At 63.0% G+C, this 15,124-nt stretch overlaps 2 protein-coding genes across 2 annotated transcripts; both read left to right on the top strand.

The window, feature by feature from the left end:
- The first annotated feature begins 2,660 nt into the window (after nucleotides 1-2,660).
- LOC128149948 (histone H2A.V-like) lies at nucleotides 2,661-7,698 on the top strand. Its single transcript, XM_052805572.1, is given in 6 exon segments — nucleotides 2,661-2,831; nucleotides 6,275-6,352; nucleotides 6,825-6,890; nucleotides 6,892-6,939; nucleotides 7,074-7,203; nucleotides 7,455-7,698. Coding segments are annotated over 6 exon segments (540 nt in total). The 5' UTR covers nucleotides 2,661-2,675; the 3' UTR covers nucleotides 7,517-7,698.
- Nucleotides 7,699-9,658: 1,960 nt separating this feature from the next.
- Nucleotides 9,659-15,053, top strand: MAT2A (methionine adenosyltransferase 2A). The gene is made up of 9 exons (XM_052805548.1): nucleotides 9,659-9,857; nucleotides 11,732-11,809; nucleotides 11,896-12,018; nucleotides 12,102-12,214; nucleotides 12,293-12,436; nucleotides 12,557-12,775; nucleotides 12,859-13,041; nucleotides 13,119-13,252; nucleotides 13,650-15,053. Exons 1-9 carry the CDS (start codon nucleotides 9,767-9,769, stop codon nucleotides 13,750-13,752), a joined length of 1,188 nt encoding a protein of 395 aa, XP_052661508.1. The 5' UTR covers nucleotides 9,659-9,766; the 3' UTR covers nucleotides 13,753-15,053.
- The last annotated feature ends 71 nt before the right edge of the window (nucleotides 15,054-15,124 follow it).

Here is a 15,124-nt window from a genome sequence, read left to right as displayed (position 1 = left end):
CCCGTCTCACTCCTTGAGGGGGGATTGGGGGGGGGATCCCCAACTGTCCGTGGCACAGGAGGGTCTCACCAGTGCCACCGTCTTGGTAAGGGATGGGGTGGGCAGGGGCAGCAGTGGCGTTGTGGGGGTGTCTTGGGGACCCTCGGGGCTCTGGGGGGGAACACACAGGTGTCCTGAGGGTTTGGGGGTGGCACAGAGTGGGCACACGGGGGTCCCCAGCACGGGCGCGTTGAGGGGCCACCTTGTCCCCAGGCAGGACCCTGTCCCCAAAGGGGGTCCCCGGAGCCGGGGCAGCTGCGGGGAGCACCGCGGGGAGCTGGGGGGGCACTTGGGGGTGCAAGGGATTGGCACCGTGGGGAGGGAGGAGGGTTTGGCATGGCACATGCGTGTTGTGTGCGTCGCAGCTCACGCAGGCATGCTGGTGTGCGCAGACCAGCCCGGCAAGCCTATGAGCGCCGCGCGCACGGCTGCGTGGCGTGGTGAGCAGGCGTGTGTAAGGCATGCGTGCCCTGCACAAGGCGTTGCGCGCCACGCACACGGCTGCGTGGCGCGTTCACCACCATGTGCGCGGCGTGCAGCCCGTGCCTGGCAGGGTCTTGGCAATCCCATGCTGCCCCCGGCAGCGAGGCGGCCCGCGTCTGGCCGTCGTGCGGTGACGCAGGCGCCGCAGCCCGCGCCGCATTTAGCTCTGCGGCTCCCTGCGGGCACGGGCTCATCTGAGGACACGAGCGGGAGCCGCCTGCGCATGAGCCGCTGCCGCCCGCCGCGGGCACCGCAAACCCGCCGCCACCGACGCCGCCTGTCCCCGACGCTGCAGGCAGCCGGGGCCTGGCCTGACCCTGTCCCTGGCTGCGGGGGGGGGGGTGGATCCCCTCCGACTGGGGTCCCTCGCCCCTCGGGGAGCAGCTGGTGGCATCCCCAGGGACCCCGTCCCCCATGTCCCCCTGCATGCCGGGGTGGGCAGCTGCTCCGGCCCTCCCCAAACGGAGCCAGGGGGCTGTCGGGGGGACAGCTGGGGGGGCCCTGGATACGCAGCAGTTGCTGCCTGCGGGGCAGGTGCAGGCAGCATTCCCTCCAAGGGTGGGGAACGGGAGCAGCTGCGGGGCCAGGGAGGGGCTCAGGGCCCCCAGCAGGGTCACCCGGGCACCCCCCACGGCAGCTGCAGTGAGGGGCAGGGGCCCCCACACTCTGCCTGGCACTGGAGGGAAACTGAGGCACAGGGTGGGGCGTGAGCCAAGGCGCCTGGGACACCCAGGGTGGGACAGTGACAGGGCAAAGGTGCCTTCCTCGTCCCCTCCTCCTCCCCAGCCCGGCACTCCCCTACCTGGGGCAGGGCAGGCTCTGGAGCTCCTTCCACCATCCCCAGGCAGGGGCTGCGCCGCGCAGGAGCTTAACGCTCCCAAAGCTGCTCCTGTTAAGTCATCGACCCTCGCTCTCTAAAATCCCAATTTCCTCATATAAAATTAACCCTGTCACGTAAATCGGGTTCAGTTTGACGCTGGAATGGGCTCATCCTGAGAAATTAAAGGTTTTATTTCCTGTGACACACTCTTCCCTAGCACACCCCCAACCCTCCCCATCCCGTGACAGTCTGGACCAGGAATTTGGGAGGCTTATTTTGGCCGTATTTTATCCCTGCCGTTACCAACAACCATCCCTTTTCCTTCTCAACGTCCCCCGCCGTGTCATAAGCCCCGGCCCAAATCCCTCCCCCCAGGGCTGAGGGGGCTGCGGGGATGGTCTGTGTTACCTCACTGCCAGTGCCCTCCTTACCCTACAGGAGGGGCAGGAGCAGCCTTTATTTCTGCATTTCCTGAAAAACACATGGGGAAGGACTCAGAGCCACCACCGGGCCTCAGCGTCACCTGAGAAGGATTCCCCTCACCTCGGTGGTGCCCGTGCCGGCAGCCGCCTCCTCCGGGCACTGAGCTGGCACAGGCAGCGGCCGGGCTGGGCCGAGCGCAGCCGTTTATAAGCAAGGTTTAAGTCTTTCTAGACTGCGCCTCAGGCCCAAGCCCTTCAGTCGGCTGTGGTGGTGATGACAGGGCCTGGGCCGGGCGGGGAGCGGGTGGGAAGCTCCGTCCACCCCCGAAGCGGGCGGAGGGGAGAAGTGGGGCGGCGATACCGGGGGTGTACGGAGCGGTCCTAAGGCCTACAGAGGCCGCGGGCCCCGGGCCCTGTCAGGAGCCGAGCCCCGCTGCCCGGGGAGACCCCGGCCCACGACCGGGGGAGACCCGGCGGGACCCGCCAACGGCCCTGACGGGGACCGCGTCCGCGGAACGGGGCCCGGGGCCCGCCTGGAACGGTGGCGGAGCCGGGCGAACCCCCCACCGCCGCCCCGCTCTCCTCAGCGCCGCATCCGCCCCCTCCCCCTCCCCGCGCAAACAAACAACACCGGGGCGGGGGGAGAGACTGGGCGGGAAAGGCTTCTCTCCTTCCATTGGCTGCTCGAGCTGTCTGTCTGTCCGGCCCCGCCTCTCGCGAGACGGCCGGGCTCTTTCGATTGGTAGGCGATCACGTCACTCCGCTGCACCGCCCACCGGCTCGGAGCCGCCGGGCACGCCCCCCGCCCTCACCCCTGTGTGCCGTGTGCAAAGGAAAAACAGCCGTTAAACGGGCCGCGGGGCGGAGCCAGTGAGGGAGCAAGAAGCGGCGCCTGGATTGGCGGTAGCCGGATGTTCAAACTAGTATGGGACGCCTTGATTGGCTCGGGGCCGCCGCGGCAGGCCGGGCTCCCTCCTCGCGCTCGGGCGGGTTATTGTCTGGCGGCTCCTGAGGCGGCTCCAGCGCGGACTCGGGACCGGAGCTCAGGCGGCGGCGGCGGCACCATGGTGAGGGGCGGGGGCGGCGGCCGGGCTCGGTCCGGCTCCTCTGGGGGCTCCGGGACCGGTAGCGGAGCCGGTGGGAGGTCGAGGCCGGGACGTTCCGCTTCCCCGCTGGGCCGGGGCGGCTGGCCGCAGGCCCGGAGGTGACAGGGCCGCCCGGCGGGGGCCGGAGCCGCCGCTGTCAGCGGGGGACCCGGGGTCGGGCATCGGCTGCCGTTCCTCTCGGCGAGAGACCGGGGCCGCGGAGGCGGGGGGGGACGGGTGGGTGTTGGGGGGGGGGGAAACGGGTGGCTCCTGTGCCGGGCTCTGTCACCGATCCGTGACCTTGGGCACGGCGCCGCTCCCTGCCCTTCCCGCGGGGCTCCCCCGGCAGCCTCCCGTTGACCGGGCGCCTGGAAATGCGCCGAAAACCGTTTCGGTCCGCTGTCCCCCCCATACTCCCCCCCCCCCCCCCCCCCCCCCCCCAGGCCCCGCGGTCCCCGGGGCCGCCGCCGTTGTGTAACCGAAGCTTCTCGCCGACTTCATCTCGTTGCGAGGCCCCTCGGGAGAGGATTTGTGCCGCTTCCCGAAAAGCCGGCCCCGCCGATCGGGCCGGAGGGGAGAGCGAGCGGCAGAGCCGGTGACTCCCTTGTGCTGTCAAAGCTTTCCCGGGGAGGCTGGGAGACACCGTGACTGCCTCTATTTCATCGGCTTTTGGAGGGAAACTGCCTCTATTTCATCGGCTTTTGGAGGGAAACTGCCTCTTTACAGCTACTTTCCGTGCTTAATATATTTTAAAAGTTGATTGTGTAGTAAGGAAGTGACTGTCAAGGGTGTAAAACGCGTCAGAGTGGCCTGAAGGATGTCTGTCAAGCGGCACCGCTGCCTCGCCCAGGTAGCCCCTGCCCCAAGGAGCATTGGATTTCCACAGTTTAGATTCTAACTGACATCTCTGTGCGCGTTGGCTCTCGGCAGAGTCTGATTCTGTGGCAACGGTGCGGGGAGAAGGTTGGGGTTTCATCCTCCCTGATGCCTTCTTCGTGTGGCTTGGGATCTGAAAGTTGTGGAAGTCACGGTTTGCAGGGTCTGTAACTGTCGGTTAGGATACAGAGGAGAGGAGGTTCCCAGGCGGGAGATAAGGGCCCCGGGTTGCTGAGGGTTGACGTGGAAACGCTTTGAGATTATGCAACCCTTGCCGGAGGGTATCTCGGAACTTGTGGCAATAGATAAAAAGTTGCTTTTTGAAGTATTTTAGTCGTGTTTGAAGCAACAAGAAGAAAAAAAAAAAAGTCATTTGCCTGCTGCGAGAGATCCAGTGTGTTAAATCCGGTGGGGTTTTGGTATGGGAATGTGCTTTCAGCGAGTGACTTCTGTGGGGAGAAGCGAAGGAGACGTCGCATTCCTGTGCCTGTCAGCACGGTCCCCTCCAGATGAAGAATCGAATCACTGCTGTTTCCGACCCAACTTAGCCCCCGCAAGCGCTGCTTCCCGAGGAGGAGGAGGAGGAGATCTGCGTGCTGTGAACGCTATGTTTGTCAAGGAGCCCTTGTTCCTCCACTGGGACTGCGGCCGGGAGGGGGATGAGCTTCCGCAGGGAGCCGGTGGCGGCTCAGCTGTGGGAAACTGTTGCGGCGTTTCCTCTGCAAACCCCGCAGAGGGTTTCGACGTTGGTGAAGATGGAGACAACCCTCGGTACTTCCGCTGTGAGACTTTTCTTCCCTCTTTTTAGTCAAATATCGTGTAAAGAACCATCAGGCGGGCAGCTGACAGCTGGAAAACTTGATGGAGAAGTGGGAAAGTTCACAGCTGGCTGATAAAAGCCCTCAGTGTGAACAGCCAGGGCTTTTCCCAGAGCTGCCTTTTATTTCTAGAGCAAGGAAATATCCCCAAATCCCCCTTCCTGATTTTTTAAGTTTTACTGAATGATGTTTTCTACTGATAAAAGTAAGTCCTGATGCTTCACTGCAGTGAAGGCAGCGTCGAGTCGGCACTTCAAAGCGATTCTAGATGCGTCTCCAAGTTATCCCTCAGCTGCTCTCCTAACAAACCAGAGCCAACCGCTTCTACAGACACTCCTGTCCGGGTGTCAGCTGCCAAAACACCGAGCGGGTTTGCCAGGTGCCAGCATTCCCACAGCCGGATCACTGCTGGCAGCCTCGGGGAAGAACCCACCTGTGCTCGGTGCCGCGGGATGCTGGCCTGGCTCTCCTGCCAACCTGGCCCAGCGCCGCTCCGCGCTTTATCACCTCCAGATTAAATATTTCCCCCTTTAAACTGGGCTGGCGCTCCCCAGCCGGTGCAAGTGCATGGTGTTAACTCCCACCTTGCTGGGACAGGACGTGGATCTTGGACATTCCCGTGTTAAGCTGGTGTCTTACTTTAAGGATTAATGTGGTCAATTAGTGTCACCTCGGTCTCCTGGGTATCTCTGGATCCTGCGGTTTCTCCTAAATGAGTGGGAACGCCTGGTGGCAGCTTTCAGCTCCCTCACAGTAAGCCATAATTCCTTCTTTTAGAAGGGGATGGGGATTGTGGGAATCAATATGTGGTGTAAAAATAGGGATTACCAGTATCCAGTGTGTTTTTAGGGCCCCACTTTCCCTCTGCAGTTCTTCTCCGCTCGTCGTGGGCTGGGAGACTTAATTTTACGGGTTATAGTTTCTGTTGTTTCTTAAAAGGACCAGATTTTGGGTTGGGTAACATGGTTTTTCACGTGGAGGGCGCAGGCTCTTTCTGACTGGCCTGCTGCGTCCGTCTGCTGCTCTCACCTTCATTAGAAGTGGCTCTCGTTAGCTGTTAGTGACATCACGGTTTCTTTCAATATCCCTTGAATCGATCGATTTCCTTAAGGCGGATGTGAGAGAACCTGGCAAACCCATGTTTAGTTCTTCCTCATTTCTTGGTGGCTTCCAAACTCTTGCACTTTGGGGTTTCAGCTGCCCCCTACAACGCGATTTTTTATTAAATCCATGATTTCTGGGGCTTCCTGATGATTTTCTGCTCTGGAGCAGGAAGGGGATTGCCCTTGAATTCCACAGGCCTGGGCTGCAAATTCCTATGTACAGAAACAGCATCCTGCTGCGCGACCTGTGTCAGCGCGTGCCTTCAGAGCAGAGCAAATGAGTCTGAAATCAAACCGTTCTCACAACTGCTGGAAAAAAAAACACAGAACAACCAAACCACCAAACCAAACGGTTCTTTGGGCTGGTTGTCCCCCCGTTTGGCGTTTACTGGAAAATAATGGGAATAGCAGTAGCAGGAAATGAGAGAGGGAGACGCCCGGGGTGATAAAGCAGCTGCCACACCCCTGGAGCCCCCACCTTGTCCCCTCGAATTCACCTCATTTTGGGTTGTTCGAGAGGCCACAAGTTTCCTGCAGCGGCAGAGAGCATGCTTGCCTCTGGATGACAGTGCAGCAGGTCTCTCTGGCTTAATTAAGATTAATTAATAGGTGCGTTTCTCTCTTGCAGGCTGGTGGTAAGGCGGGGAAGGACAGCGGGAAGGCCAAGGCGAAGGCGGTGTCGCGCTCACAGAGAGCCGGGCTGCAGGTGAGGCACAGCGGCGCCCGCTGGTTCCCCGATCTCATCATAAAACGTGAATTTCTGAGTAAAACCTCCACTTCCTGGTGGGCAGGTTGCCCCAAACCCTCTTTTTTTATTTTTCTTTTTGGGTAAAAAATTAATGTTTTGTGATTTGTGTCGTCATCATGGAGGGACGAGGACCGCGGGGGCTGTTTGCTCCCAGCTGTGTCCTGACTTGGGCAGGATCCGTCTCTCCTACAGAGAGGGTGTGAGGATTAATTTTGGATAATTATGATGGAATCCCATGGGGAGAAGTGCGGGGGAGGATCTGGCTTTGTGTCTCCCTCAGCCCTGCCCTCGTTAAACTCACGTTAACGTCATTAACGTCATTCTAGGAGCTCCTGAAGCCATAGACATGCAGGGTGGGGAGTCGCTTGGGGCCTATGGCGTATAGGGGGGGCTATAGGTGTTAAGGAGGTGTTGATTGCTCCCACCCCAGTTCCCGGTGGGCCGGATCCACAGACACCTGAAGACTCGCACCACCAGTCACGGGCGAGTGGGTGCCACCCGCTGCTGTCTACAGCGCCGCCATCCTCGAGTACCTCACTGCCGAGGTAGGTCCCCGCGCTTTGCCTTCCTCCGTTTAAAAAAACCAAACCAAACCAAAATATAAATAAAATAAATTAAAAAAAAAAAAATAAATCCTGCGTCCCTCGGGATCCCGAGTGTCTTGCCGATTTCTCGGCAGGTGCTGGAGCTGGCGGGGAACGCTTCGAAGGATCTCAAAGTCAAGCGGATCACTCCCCGTCACTTGCAGCTGGCAATCCGTGGCGATGAAGAGTTGGATTCCCTGATCAAAGCCACCATTGCCGGTGGAGGTGGGTATCGTCCTTGCTGCCCCCTTCCCTCGTTCCTGTCCCTAACTGGCAATTTTAGTGAGAAGAGGGGGGGGGGAAAATACAGGAAAACACATGGGAATTTGGCATAAATACCGGTGGCTCACTGCTTCCCCAGATCTGACTGGAAGGAAACGTTTGTGCCGGGTTGTCACAAAACTCCGCTGGGAATCGAGATTTTCTCGGAGCTTTTTGGGAATTATCTGACAGGAATCCTCCTCTTCTCTCCGCAGGTGTCATCCCCCACATCCACAAGTCTCTGATTGGGAAGAAGGGACAACAAAAAACGGCGTAGAGAGGAGGAAAAAAAAAAAAAGCAGCCGTCTCCCTCCCGTCATCGTACTGTACCTGGGACAGAAGAAATCTTGGGATACGTGGAATTTTTTTTAAGTCATAGTTCAAAGGAAGAGCATAGACAATTGACTGTAGAGAGGAGAAAACATTGGTATGGGCTTTAGATTTAAAGTTTGACACAAAGTTGTACCTTGCCAGGTGGCAGCAGTCGGGGGGGGGGGGGCTCGGGGCTCGGCTGCTCCCCTGGGTTTTATACAAAAATGGAAAGGATAAACCATTTTTTACAAAAAAAAAAACAAAACAAAACCACGCTCTCCTGTGGTGTTGGCGTGGGGGAGGAAGGCTCCGGGGGGGCTGGTGGGGCGGGGGGGGGTTAGTGTAGGGGGAAGATGATAGCCGGGGCCGGGCGGTGGCTCCCAGCACGGCGCTGTCCCGCGCCAAATGCAGATTTGTCCCCGCCCCCTATGTAAATACACCCTCAACTGCGCTGCTCCCGCCCCTATGCAAATAGCGGCGGGAGGGGCGGGGCGTGCCCCCAGGGTTCCGCCCCCCCTGGCCCCACATGGCCGGGGCTCCCCCGTGGGCCGGGCCCCGCCCCTGCTGGCTCTGAGGCACGGCCGTCTGTCCTGGGTGTCAATATGACCGGCCTCTGTGGGTCCTGGGGGTGTCTGTCTGTCCAGGGTGTCTGTCTGACTTGCCTCTGTGGGTCCTGGGGGTGTCCCATTTGCCCCACAGGCAGGTGGGTGCCAGGTGTCTGTCCTGGGCCTGGGGGTGCTGGGTGGTCTGTCTGTCCTGGGTATCAGGGTCCCAGCTGTCTGTCTGTCTGTCCCGGGTGTCCATCTGACCTGCCTCTGTGGGTCCTGGGATGTCCCATCTACCATGGGCAGGTGAGTGCCAGGTGTCTGTCTGTCCTGGACAGGTGGGTGCCAGGTGTCTGTCTGTCCTGGGTATCAGGATCCTGTCTGTCTGTCTGTCCAGGGTGTGTGTCTGACCTGCTGCTGTGGCTCCTGGGGGTGTCCCATTTGCCATGGGCAGGTGGGTGCCATGGGCAGGTGGGTGCCAGGTGTCCGTCCATCCTGGCCGCGCAGGTCCTTGCCCAGCCTGCCCCTCACTGCCACCCGTCCAGGCTGCCGGGGAGCCCCATCCTGGCGCACCCCGCACCCCAGGGAGATGCCGGCGCCAGCAGCCGCATCCTGGGGCTCTGCATGCTGGCACCTGACCCCGGGGAGGGGCCGAGCTGCGCCTGGCCGGCAGCTGGGCAGGTGCCATGGGCCGGCAGGGGGAGGAGGAGGAGGAGGAGGGAGCTGGGAAGGCTCCAGCACTGGCAACACCAACGGCCGGTTGCATCAGGCACCAAGAGGCCCCAATGGCCGCCGGCCCTGGGTGCCGTCCACCACCCTGCTGAGCCTTGGCCCTGTCCCGCCAGGCTGCAGCGCCTCGGGCAGCCCCGGGGAGCCGGTACGGGGCGGTGGGGCTCAGCCCAGCCCGCACCACCTTGGCCATGGCAGTGCCGCTGCCTGTTGTCACAAGATGGCGGCAGGAGGTGTCGGGGTGGGGCAGGAGATGTTGGGATGGGGCGGATAGGGGCGGGGGCAGGCAGGCGGCCCGGGGGGAGAACGGCGGGGCGCGGGGAGCCGGTGCCGGGGAGCGGGGAGGGAAGGCGGGCGAGAGAGACGGAGGCCCAAGGGCCGCACAATGGCGGGGCGGCTCAGCCCGCAAGATGGCGGCGGCGGGGAGGGGCCGTCCTCGCTGCCCGCGGAAAACGCAGCGCGCATGCGCGTCCCGCGGCGCCGAAAGGCGCATGCGCCCGCCGTCCCGCGCCTCGCGCCGCCGGGCCGCGCGGGAGGTTCCATGAGGCCGCGCCGGGGGGAGAGCGGCGGCGGACGCCGGTTCGCACCCGCTCCACCGCGCCCTGGAAGGAAGGCCCGAGGGCCTGACCGCTCTCTCGATCCTGCTCGACGCCCGGCTGACGCCGGGGGACGGGAAGCAGCCGCAGGACGAAAGGCCGCGCTCGGCCTTACGTAACGCACTTCCCCCACCCGCCGGCAGTGGTTCCGCCGCCCCGCCCCCGCGGCGCTTTCGGCGCTCGCCATTGGCAGGGCGAGGCGGCAGGGCGGGGCGAAGAGGATATAAATAGAGGCGGGGCGGTAGGCGCCCCACTTAGTCCGCCGCGGCCGTTCCAGCGTCGCGCTGTGTCGCTGCTCTCTCGCCCACCGCCGCTCACTCCTCCTCTTCCTCCTCCGCCGCCGCCATGAACGGCCAACTCAACGGCTTCCACGAGGTGTTCATCGAGGAGGGCACCTTCCTCTTCACTTCCGAGTCCGTGGGCGAGGGGCACCCAGGTGCGGGCCGCGGCGGGGCGACGAGCGCGCAGGCGCGGCCCGGCGGCGCGCGGCTGCCTTGAGGCGGGCGGGGGGAGAAGGAGGAGGAGGAGGGAGGAGGGGGGGGCCGGGGGGGGATCCTGGCGGACAGGTTGGGGGGGCGGGGGCGGGGAGGGGGTTGCGGTGACGCCACCGGGCGCGCGCGCAGTGCGGGACGGCGCGCGCCGCATTGCGGGCCCCGGCGCGCACGTGCTTCCCGCGTGGGGTGGGCGCGGGGGGGGGGGGGGTACACGGGGACACGGACGAGGACACGACGACACATGGGACAGGACACGCACCGGGGGGGAGGGGGTCCTTACCGGCTGACGCAACGAGGAGGGGGGGGGGGTCGGGGGCCGCCGTGACTCAGGCGTGACGAAGCAGCTCCCGGCGGGCGGCGGCGGCGGGACCAGGTGTGTCCCGCCCCCCCCCCCCCCCACCGGAGTGTCCCTGGTTCCCCCGTGGGCTGCCCGCCTCCGCAGCCTGGCCGTCCGAGGGGGGGGTCCTGGCTGGTAGCGTGGCTGCTGGGGCTGTGACAGGCCCAGTGAGGGAGCATCCCCCCCCCGCTCCGGGGCAGGGTCCGGCGGGGAACCGCCCCCGGAGTACCCTGCTCCCCCCACCGTGGGTGTCCCCGGGTCTGCTGCCCCCCACCCAGCGCTGGGCTGCCTGGGTGGTGATGGAGCACCCTGCCTGCCCACCCTGCTCAGGGTTTCCCCAGATGTGCCCCCCGCCCCGCAGCTGGAGGATCAGGACCCCCGTGGGGGCTGTTTCAGGACACCCCCCGCCCCCAGCCCCTGAGCTCCTAGGCCATGTTGCAGTGCGGTGCCATGGCGTGCCGGCCTCCCTCCCTGCCTTTGTGCTCGCCGGTTTTGGGCACATGACTGGAAAGCTGCGCAGGCAGCTGCCTCCCTTTGCCCGCAGGCAGCTGCCAGCACCCACTGCCTGGGCGCTCCTAGCCAGCCATCCCGCCCAGCACCCTGCAGATGCGGTTTTCCATCACCCTACAGTGTAGGTAGCTCCGGCTCGGCCGCCAGCACCCACATCGCCTGATGGCGTAAGCAAAGCCCTGTGGCCGGTCTGGGGGTACCCTTGGGGCTCCCCGCCCCTCTTGTTGGAAGGGCTCCCTGTACCTGAGATCACGCGCTGCCCTAAGGGAAAAGGGAGTTTAGCAACCGCGTGCGGGTGTAAGGTCCATTCCTTCGCTCTTTCACCCCGAGAAGCAGGCGGGGGAGCCGCCTCCTTTCGCCCCAGCGAGGCGCTGCCTCATCCTCTCCCAAATCCGGCCCGAAAGGTCGCCGCCAAGGACGTCCGCAATTCCAGAGAAGTTGCTTATTCACCACTGAGCCCCAAGCGGCCCTTGGGAAGCTCCGGGAGCAGGAGGGGGCTCTCCCTCTTCCAGAATAAAACATCCCGGGTACTGGAGGGAACTGGGTATCCGGTGGGAGTTGGCTGGGTGTGCTCCGAGGCAGCTACCAGCATCAGGCACCCACCCGGGAGCCAGGGGCAAAGCTGCCAGGAAGCTGGCATGCTCTGGATTCAGAAAGCCGGGGCTGGAGAAGGGGGTGCCGGGCCCCTTTAGTGGTGCCGTAGGTGGCTGAGCCCAAGGCCTGACCCGGCTGTAACTGGAGCTTAACTGGTAAATGCCTGAAATTCCAGGCTAATAACCCGGCGCGGGGACAAGGCGAGGGCTGTGTGCGCTGCGGGAGGCTGCCAGCTTAAGGGGCGGCTTGTGCTCAGCTGCAGCTCCAGTTCCCGGCTTAGCGTGGACTCGGCTGTGCCGAGGGACAGCGGCTCAGGAAGGAAGGGCTGTGCCGTGCTGCCGTGATGGCCTCCAGCTCTCTGTCCCCCTCCCCCAGATAAAATCTGCGACCAGATCAGTGACGCTGTCCTGGATGCCCACCTCAAGCAGGACCCCGATGCCAAGGTGGCCTGTGGTGAGTCGCTCCCTGGGGACGCTGGGTGGGTGACGCCAATGCTGGGTGGGTGACGCCGGCGCTGACGTCCTCCTCTTTCCCTTCAGAAACGGTGGCGAAGACGGGGATGATCCTGCTGGCAGGGGAGATCACCTCCCGGGCTGCCGTCGACTATCAGAAGGTGGTCCGGGACACCATCAAGCACATCGGTTACGACGATTCCTCCAAAGGTACGTGCTGGGGCGGGTCGCCAGCTCGCCGCCGGCGTGGGGATCGGCGCACTGGGCTCATCGCAGCCTCTGCTCTGCCCCAGGCTTTGACTACAAGACGTGCAACGTGCTGGTGGCCCTGGAGCAGCAGTCGCCCGACATCGCCCAGGGCGTCCACCTGGACCGCAGCGAGGAGGACATCGGCGCTGGGGACCAGGTGAGTCGCTGTGCCGCGTGAGCTGCCGCGGTTCAGCCAGAGGAGTCGTGGTTTCATCGCCTCCTCCCTCTGCCGCAGGGCCTGATGTTTGGCTACGCCACGGATGAGACGGAGGAGTGCATGCCCCTCACCATCGTGCTGGCCCACAAGTTGAACGCCAAACTGGCAGAGCTGCGGCGTAATGGCACCCTGCCCTGGCTGCGCCCTGACTCCAAGACGCAGGTGAGGGCCCCGCCAGACCTCGCTGGGAGCCCTAATACCTTGGGGGTCCCAAAAACTTCTCCCCTGAGTCCCCAAACCTCTTGTTGAGTCCCCTGACGGCCCCGGTGTTCTCCCTGGCAGGTAACGGTGCAGTACATGCAGGACCGCGGCGCTGTCATTCCCATCCGGGTGCACACCATCGTCATCTCGGTGCAGCACGACGAGGAGGTGTGCCTGGACGAGATGCGGGACGCGCTGAAGGAGAAGGTGATCAAGGCGGTGGTGCCGGCCAAGTACCTGGACGAGGACACCATCTACCACCTCCAGCCCAGCGGCCGCTTCGTCATTGGTGGCCCCCAGGTACTGGCAGCTCTCCCGGTGAAGCTGTGCCGGCGCGGTGGTGGTGGCGGCGGCGCGGTGGTGACGGTGTTTGTCCCTGGCAGGGTGACGCCGGTCTGACCGGTCGCAAGATCATCGTGGACACCTACGGGGGCTGGGGGGCCCATGGCGGCGGTGCCTTTTCGGGGAAGGATTACACCAAAGTGGATCGCTCGGCCGCCTACGCCGCGCGCTGGGTGGCCAAGTCCCTGATCAAGGCCGGGCTGTGCCGCAGGGTGCTGGTGCAGGTGGGTGCAGGCGGGTCTCCCCCTCCCCGTCCTTTTGCAGGGGGGCTCCTCGGACTTAATTTGTGCCCCCCCCATAGGTCTCTTATGCCATCGGGGTGTCCCACCCCTTGTCCATCTCCATCTTCCACTACGGCACCTCGCAGAAGAGCGAGCGGGAGCTGCTGGAGATCGTCAAGAAGAATTTTGACCTCCGCCCCGGGGTGATCGTCAGGTAACGGGCGTCGGAGAGGGGGGGACACGCGCCGCTGGGAGAGGAAAGTGGGGGGACACCGGGGCGGTGGCAGCGTGTGGGGGTCCCCTCCCCAGAGCAGCCGCGGTCACCGCCTGGTGCGACTGGAACCGGCAAGGAGAGCCGCTTATGCCGGAAGATAAAGCGCTTTCGGGCGCGGACGGGGGTAAGTATCCGCCGAGAGCCGAGCGCTTGGAGCTTCTCCGGCTTCTCGGGAATCGGGGGGCGGCGGGGTGGAGGGGCAGCCGGGGAAGCTCCAACCGCCCCCCCGGGGATGGGGAGGAGACGGAGGCGATGCCGCAGACCCCCCGGCCAGGCAGGGAAGGGGCGAGCGCGGGGCCGGATCCTCTTTACTGAGTTGAGGACTTGTATATTCCAGGGATCTGGATCTGAAGAAGCCCCTCTATCAGAGGACCGCAGCCTATGGCCACTTTGGTAGGGACAGTTTCCCTTGGGAAGTTCCCAAAAAACTAAAATACTGAGGAAAAAAAAAAAAAAAAAAAAAAAAAAAAGCCTTGTTAGGCTTTTTCCCCCCACTCCTGCGGGCGTAGGTTACAGAGAAGCTCGCGGGCTCTGGGGGAAAGAGCTCCTCAGCCCCCCCAGGTTCTCCTGGCCCCGTGTCTCCCCCCCACACTCCCTTTTTCTCTCTCTTTCTCTCTCTCTCGCCATCGTTTCGGTTGCGTGGGGACCACGCGCGGCCTCGTGCCTCTCCCCGAGCCCCCCACCCCGTGTCCCCCCCCACCTCCGCGGCCGCCGATCCCTCCGGCTTCTTTTTAAAAATCTCATGTGACGTCTGAGCTCAGAGACGGCAAAAAGCCCCGAGCGCTTCCCCCCCCCGACCTTGACTCTCGCTGTCCCACTGCGGGGCGGGGCGGGGGGGAACACGACATTTCGGCTCCCCCCCTTTCCCGCTGGGACCTCACTGGTGCTGGTTTTGTTCTTAACCCAGATTTTAAACCTCTCTTCTCTCGGAGGATGCACGTTTTTGGGGGGTGGGGGGGGACAGACGGACAATGGCGTTAAAACCGCTCCCCCCCTGCTCTCCAAACCCCCCGTGCGGGTTTGGTACCGGAGGAAAATGTTTTATGGTTCTTTTTTTTCTTTATAAGAAAGCTGAAGTGACTCCACAACTGCACAACCCCCCCCCCTCCCCTTCCCGCCCCCCAGCTCGGCGCTGAGGTGGGGGGGGGGGCTCGGCTGAGGTTTATATATATATTTTTTGGGGAAAAAGGGGAGGGATTTGGCCCTTCATACTTGAACGTTTTTTTCTAGCGGTGTATTTATTGTGTGCTGAGGCGCGGGGCGTGAGTACAGAGAAGCCCCCGGGCTCAGACGGCAGCTCTTGATTTTTTTTCCTGAAAGCCCGCCCCCAGCACCTTCACCCCCCTCCAGCCGCCTTTCCCCCACCCCCAGGAGGCTGAGAGACGGCCTCCGAATTGGGGTAAAAAAGGGGGAAATCGGGTTTATTGATGGAGGGGGAGAGGGGCAGGCAAGTGCTGGGGCTGCCCGGCCCCGGGACTGCGGCGCATTTGGCCGGTGTGGTACAGAGAAGCCGGCTTGTTTACCTGCCCGTCCCGGGGGGGGCCGGTGCCCCCAGAAGTGCCTTGGTGGGGTGGGGGTGATGGCGGGGGGCTTTCTCCTTTTTTTTTTTTTTTTTTTTTTTTTTTTTTTTTCCTCTTTCTTTTAATATTTTTTCTGGAGGTTTTATTACATTTTGTTTCGGTTTCACCAATTCCAAAAAGAAACTAAAGAAATCTCAATAAAACTGTTGGGTTCAACCGTACCTGCCTCAGCCTGTGCCTGGAGCGGGGGAAACTGAAGCACTGGGGAAGAGGGGGGGGGCGGTGTGAGCTT

This window comes from Harpia harpyja, chromosome 13 (assembly GCF_026419915.1).
Source record: "Harpia harpyja isolate bHarHar1 chromosome 13, bHarHar1 primary haplotype, whole genome shotgun sequence".
In the NCBI taxonomy this organism is placed as follows: domain Eukaryota; kingdom Metazoa; phylum Chordata; class Aves; order Accipitriformes; family Accipitridae; genus Harpia; species Harpia harpyja.
Note: the sequence above shows the minus strand (reverse complement) of the source record. Positions and strands in the feature narration are given on the sequence as shown.

Bases quoted from the DNA above. Each gene is read 5' to 3' on its own strand.
- MAT2A (XM_052805548.1), top strand. From the start codon at position 9,767: ATGAACGGCCAACTCAACGGCTTCCACGAGGTGTTCATCGAGGAGGGC. The intron at 11,810-11,895 runs GTGAGTCGCTCC...CTTTCCCTTCAG, and splicing joins CGATGCCAAGGTGGCCTGTG to AAACGGTGGCGAAGACGGGG. The intron at 13,042-13,118 runs GTGGGTGCAGGC...CCCCCCCCATAG, and splicing joins GCCGCAGGGTGCTGGTGCAG to GTCTCTTATGCCATCGGGGT.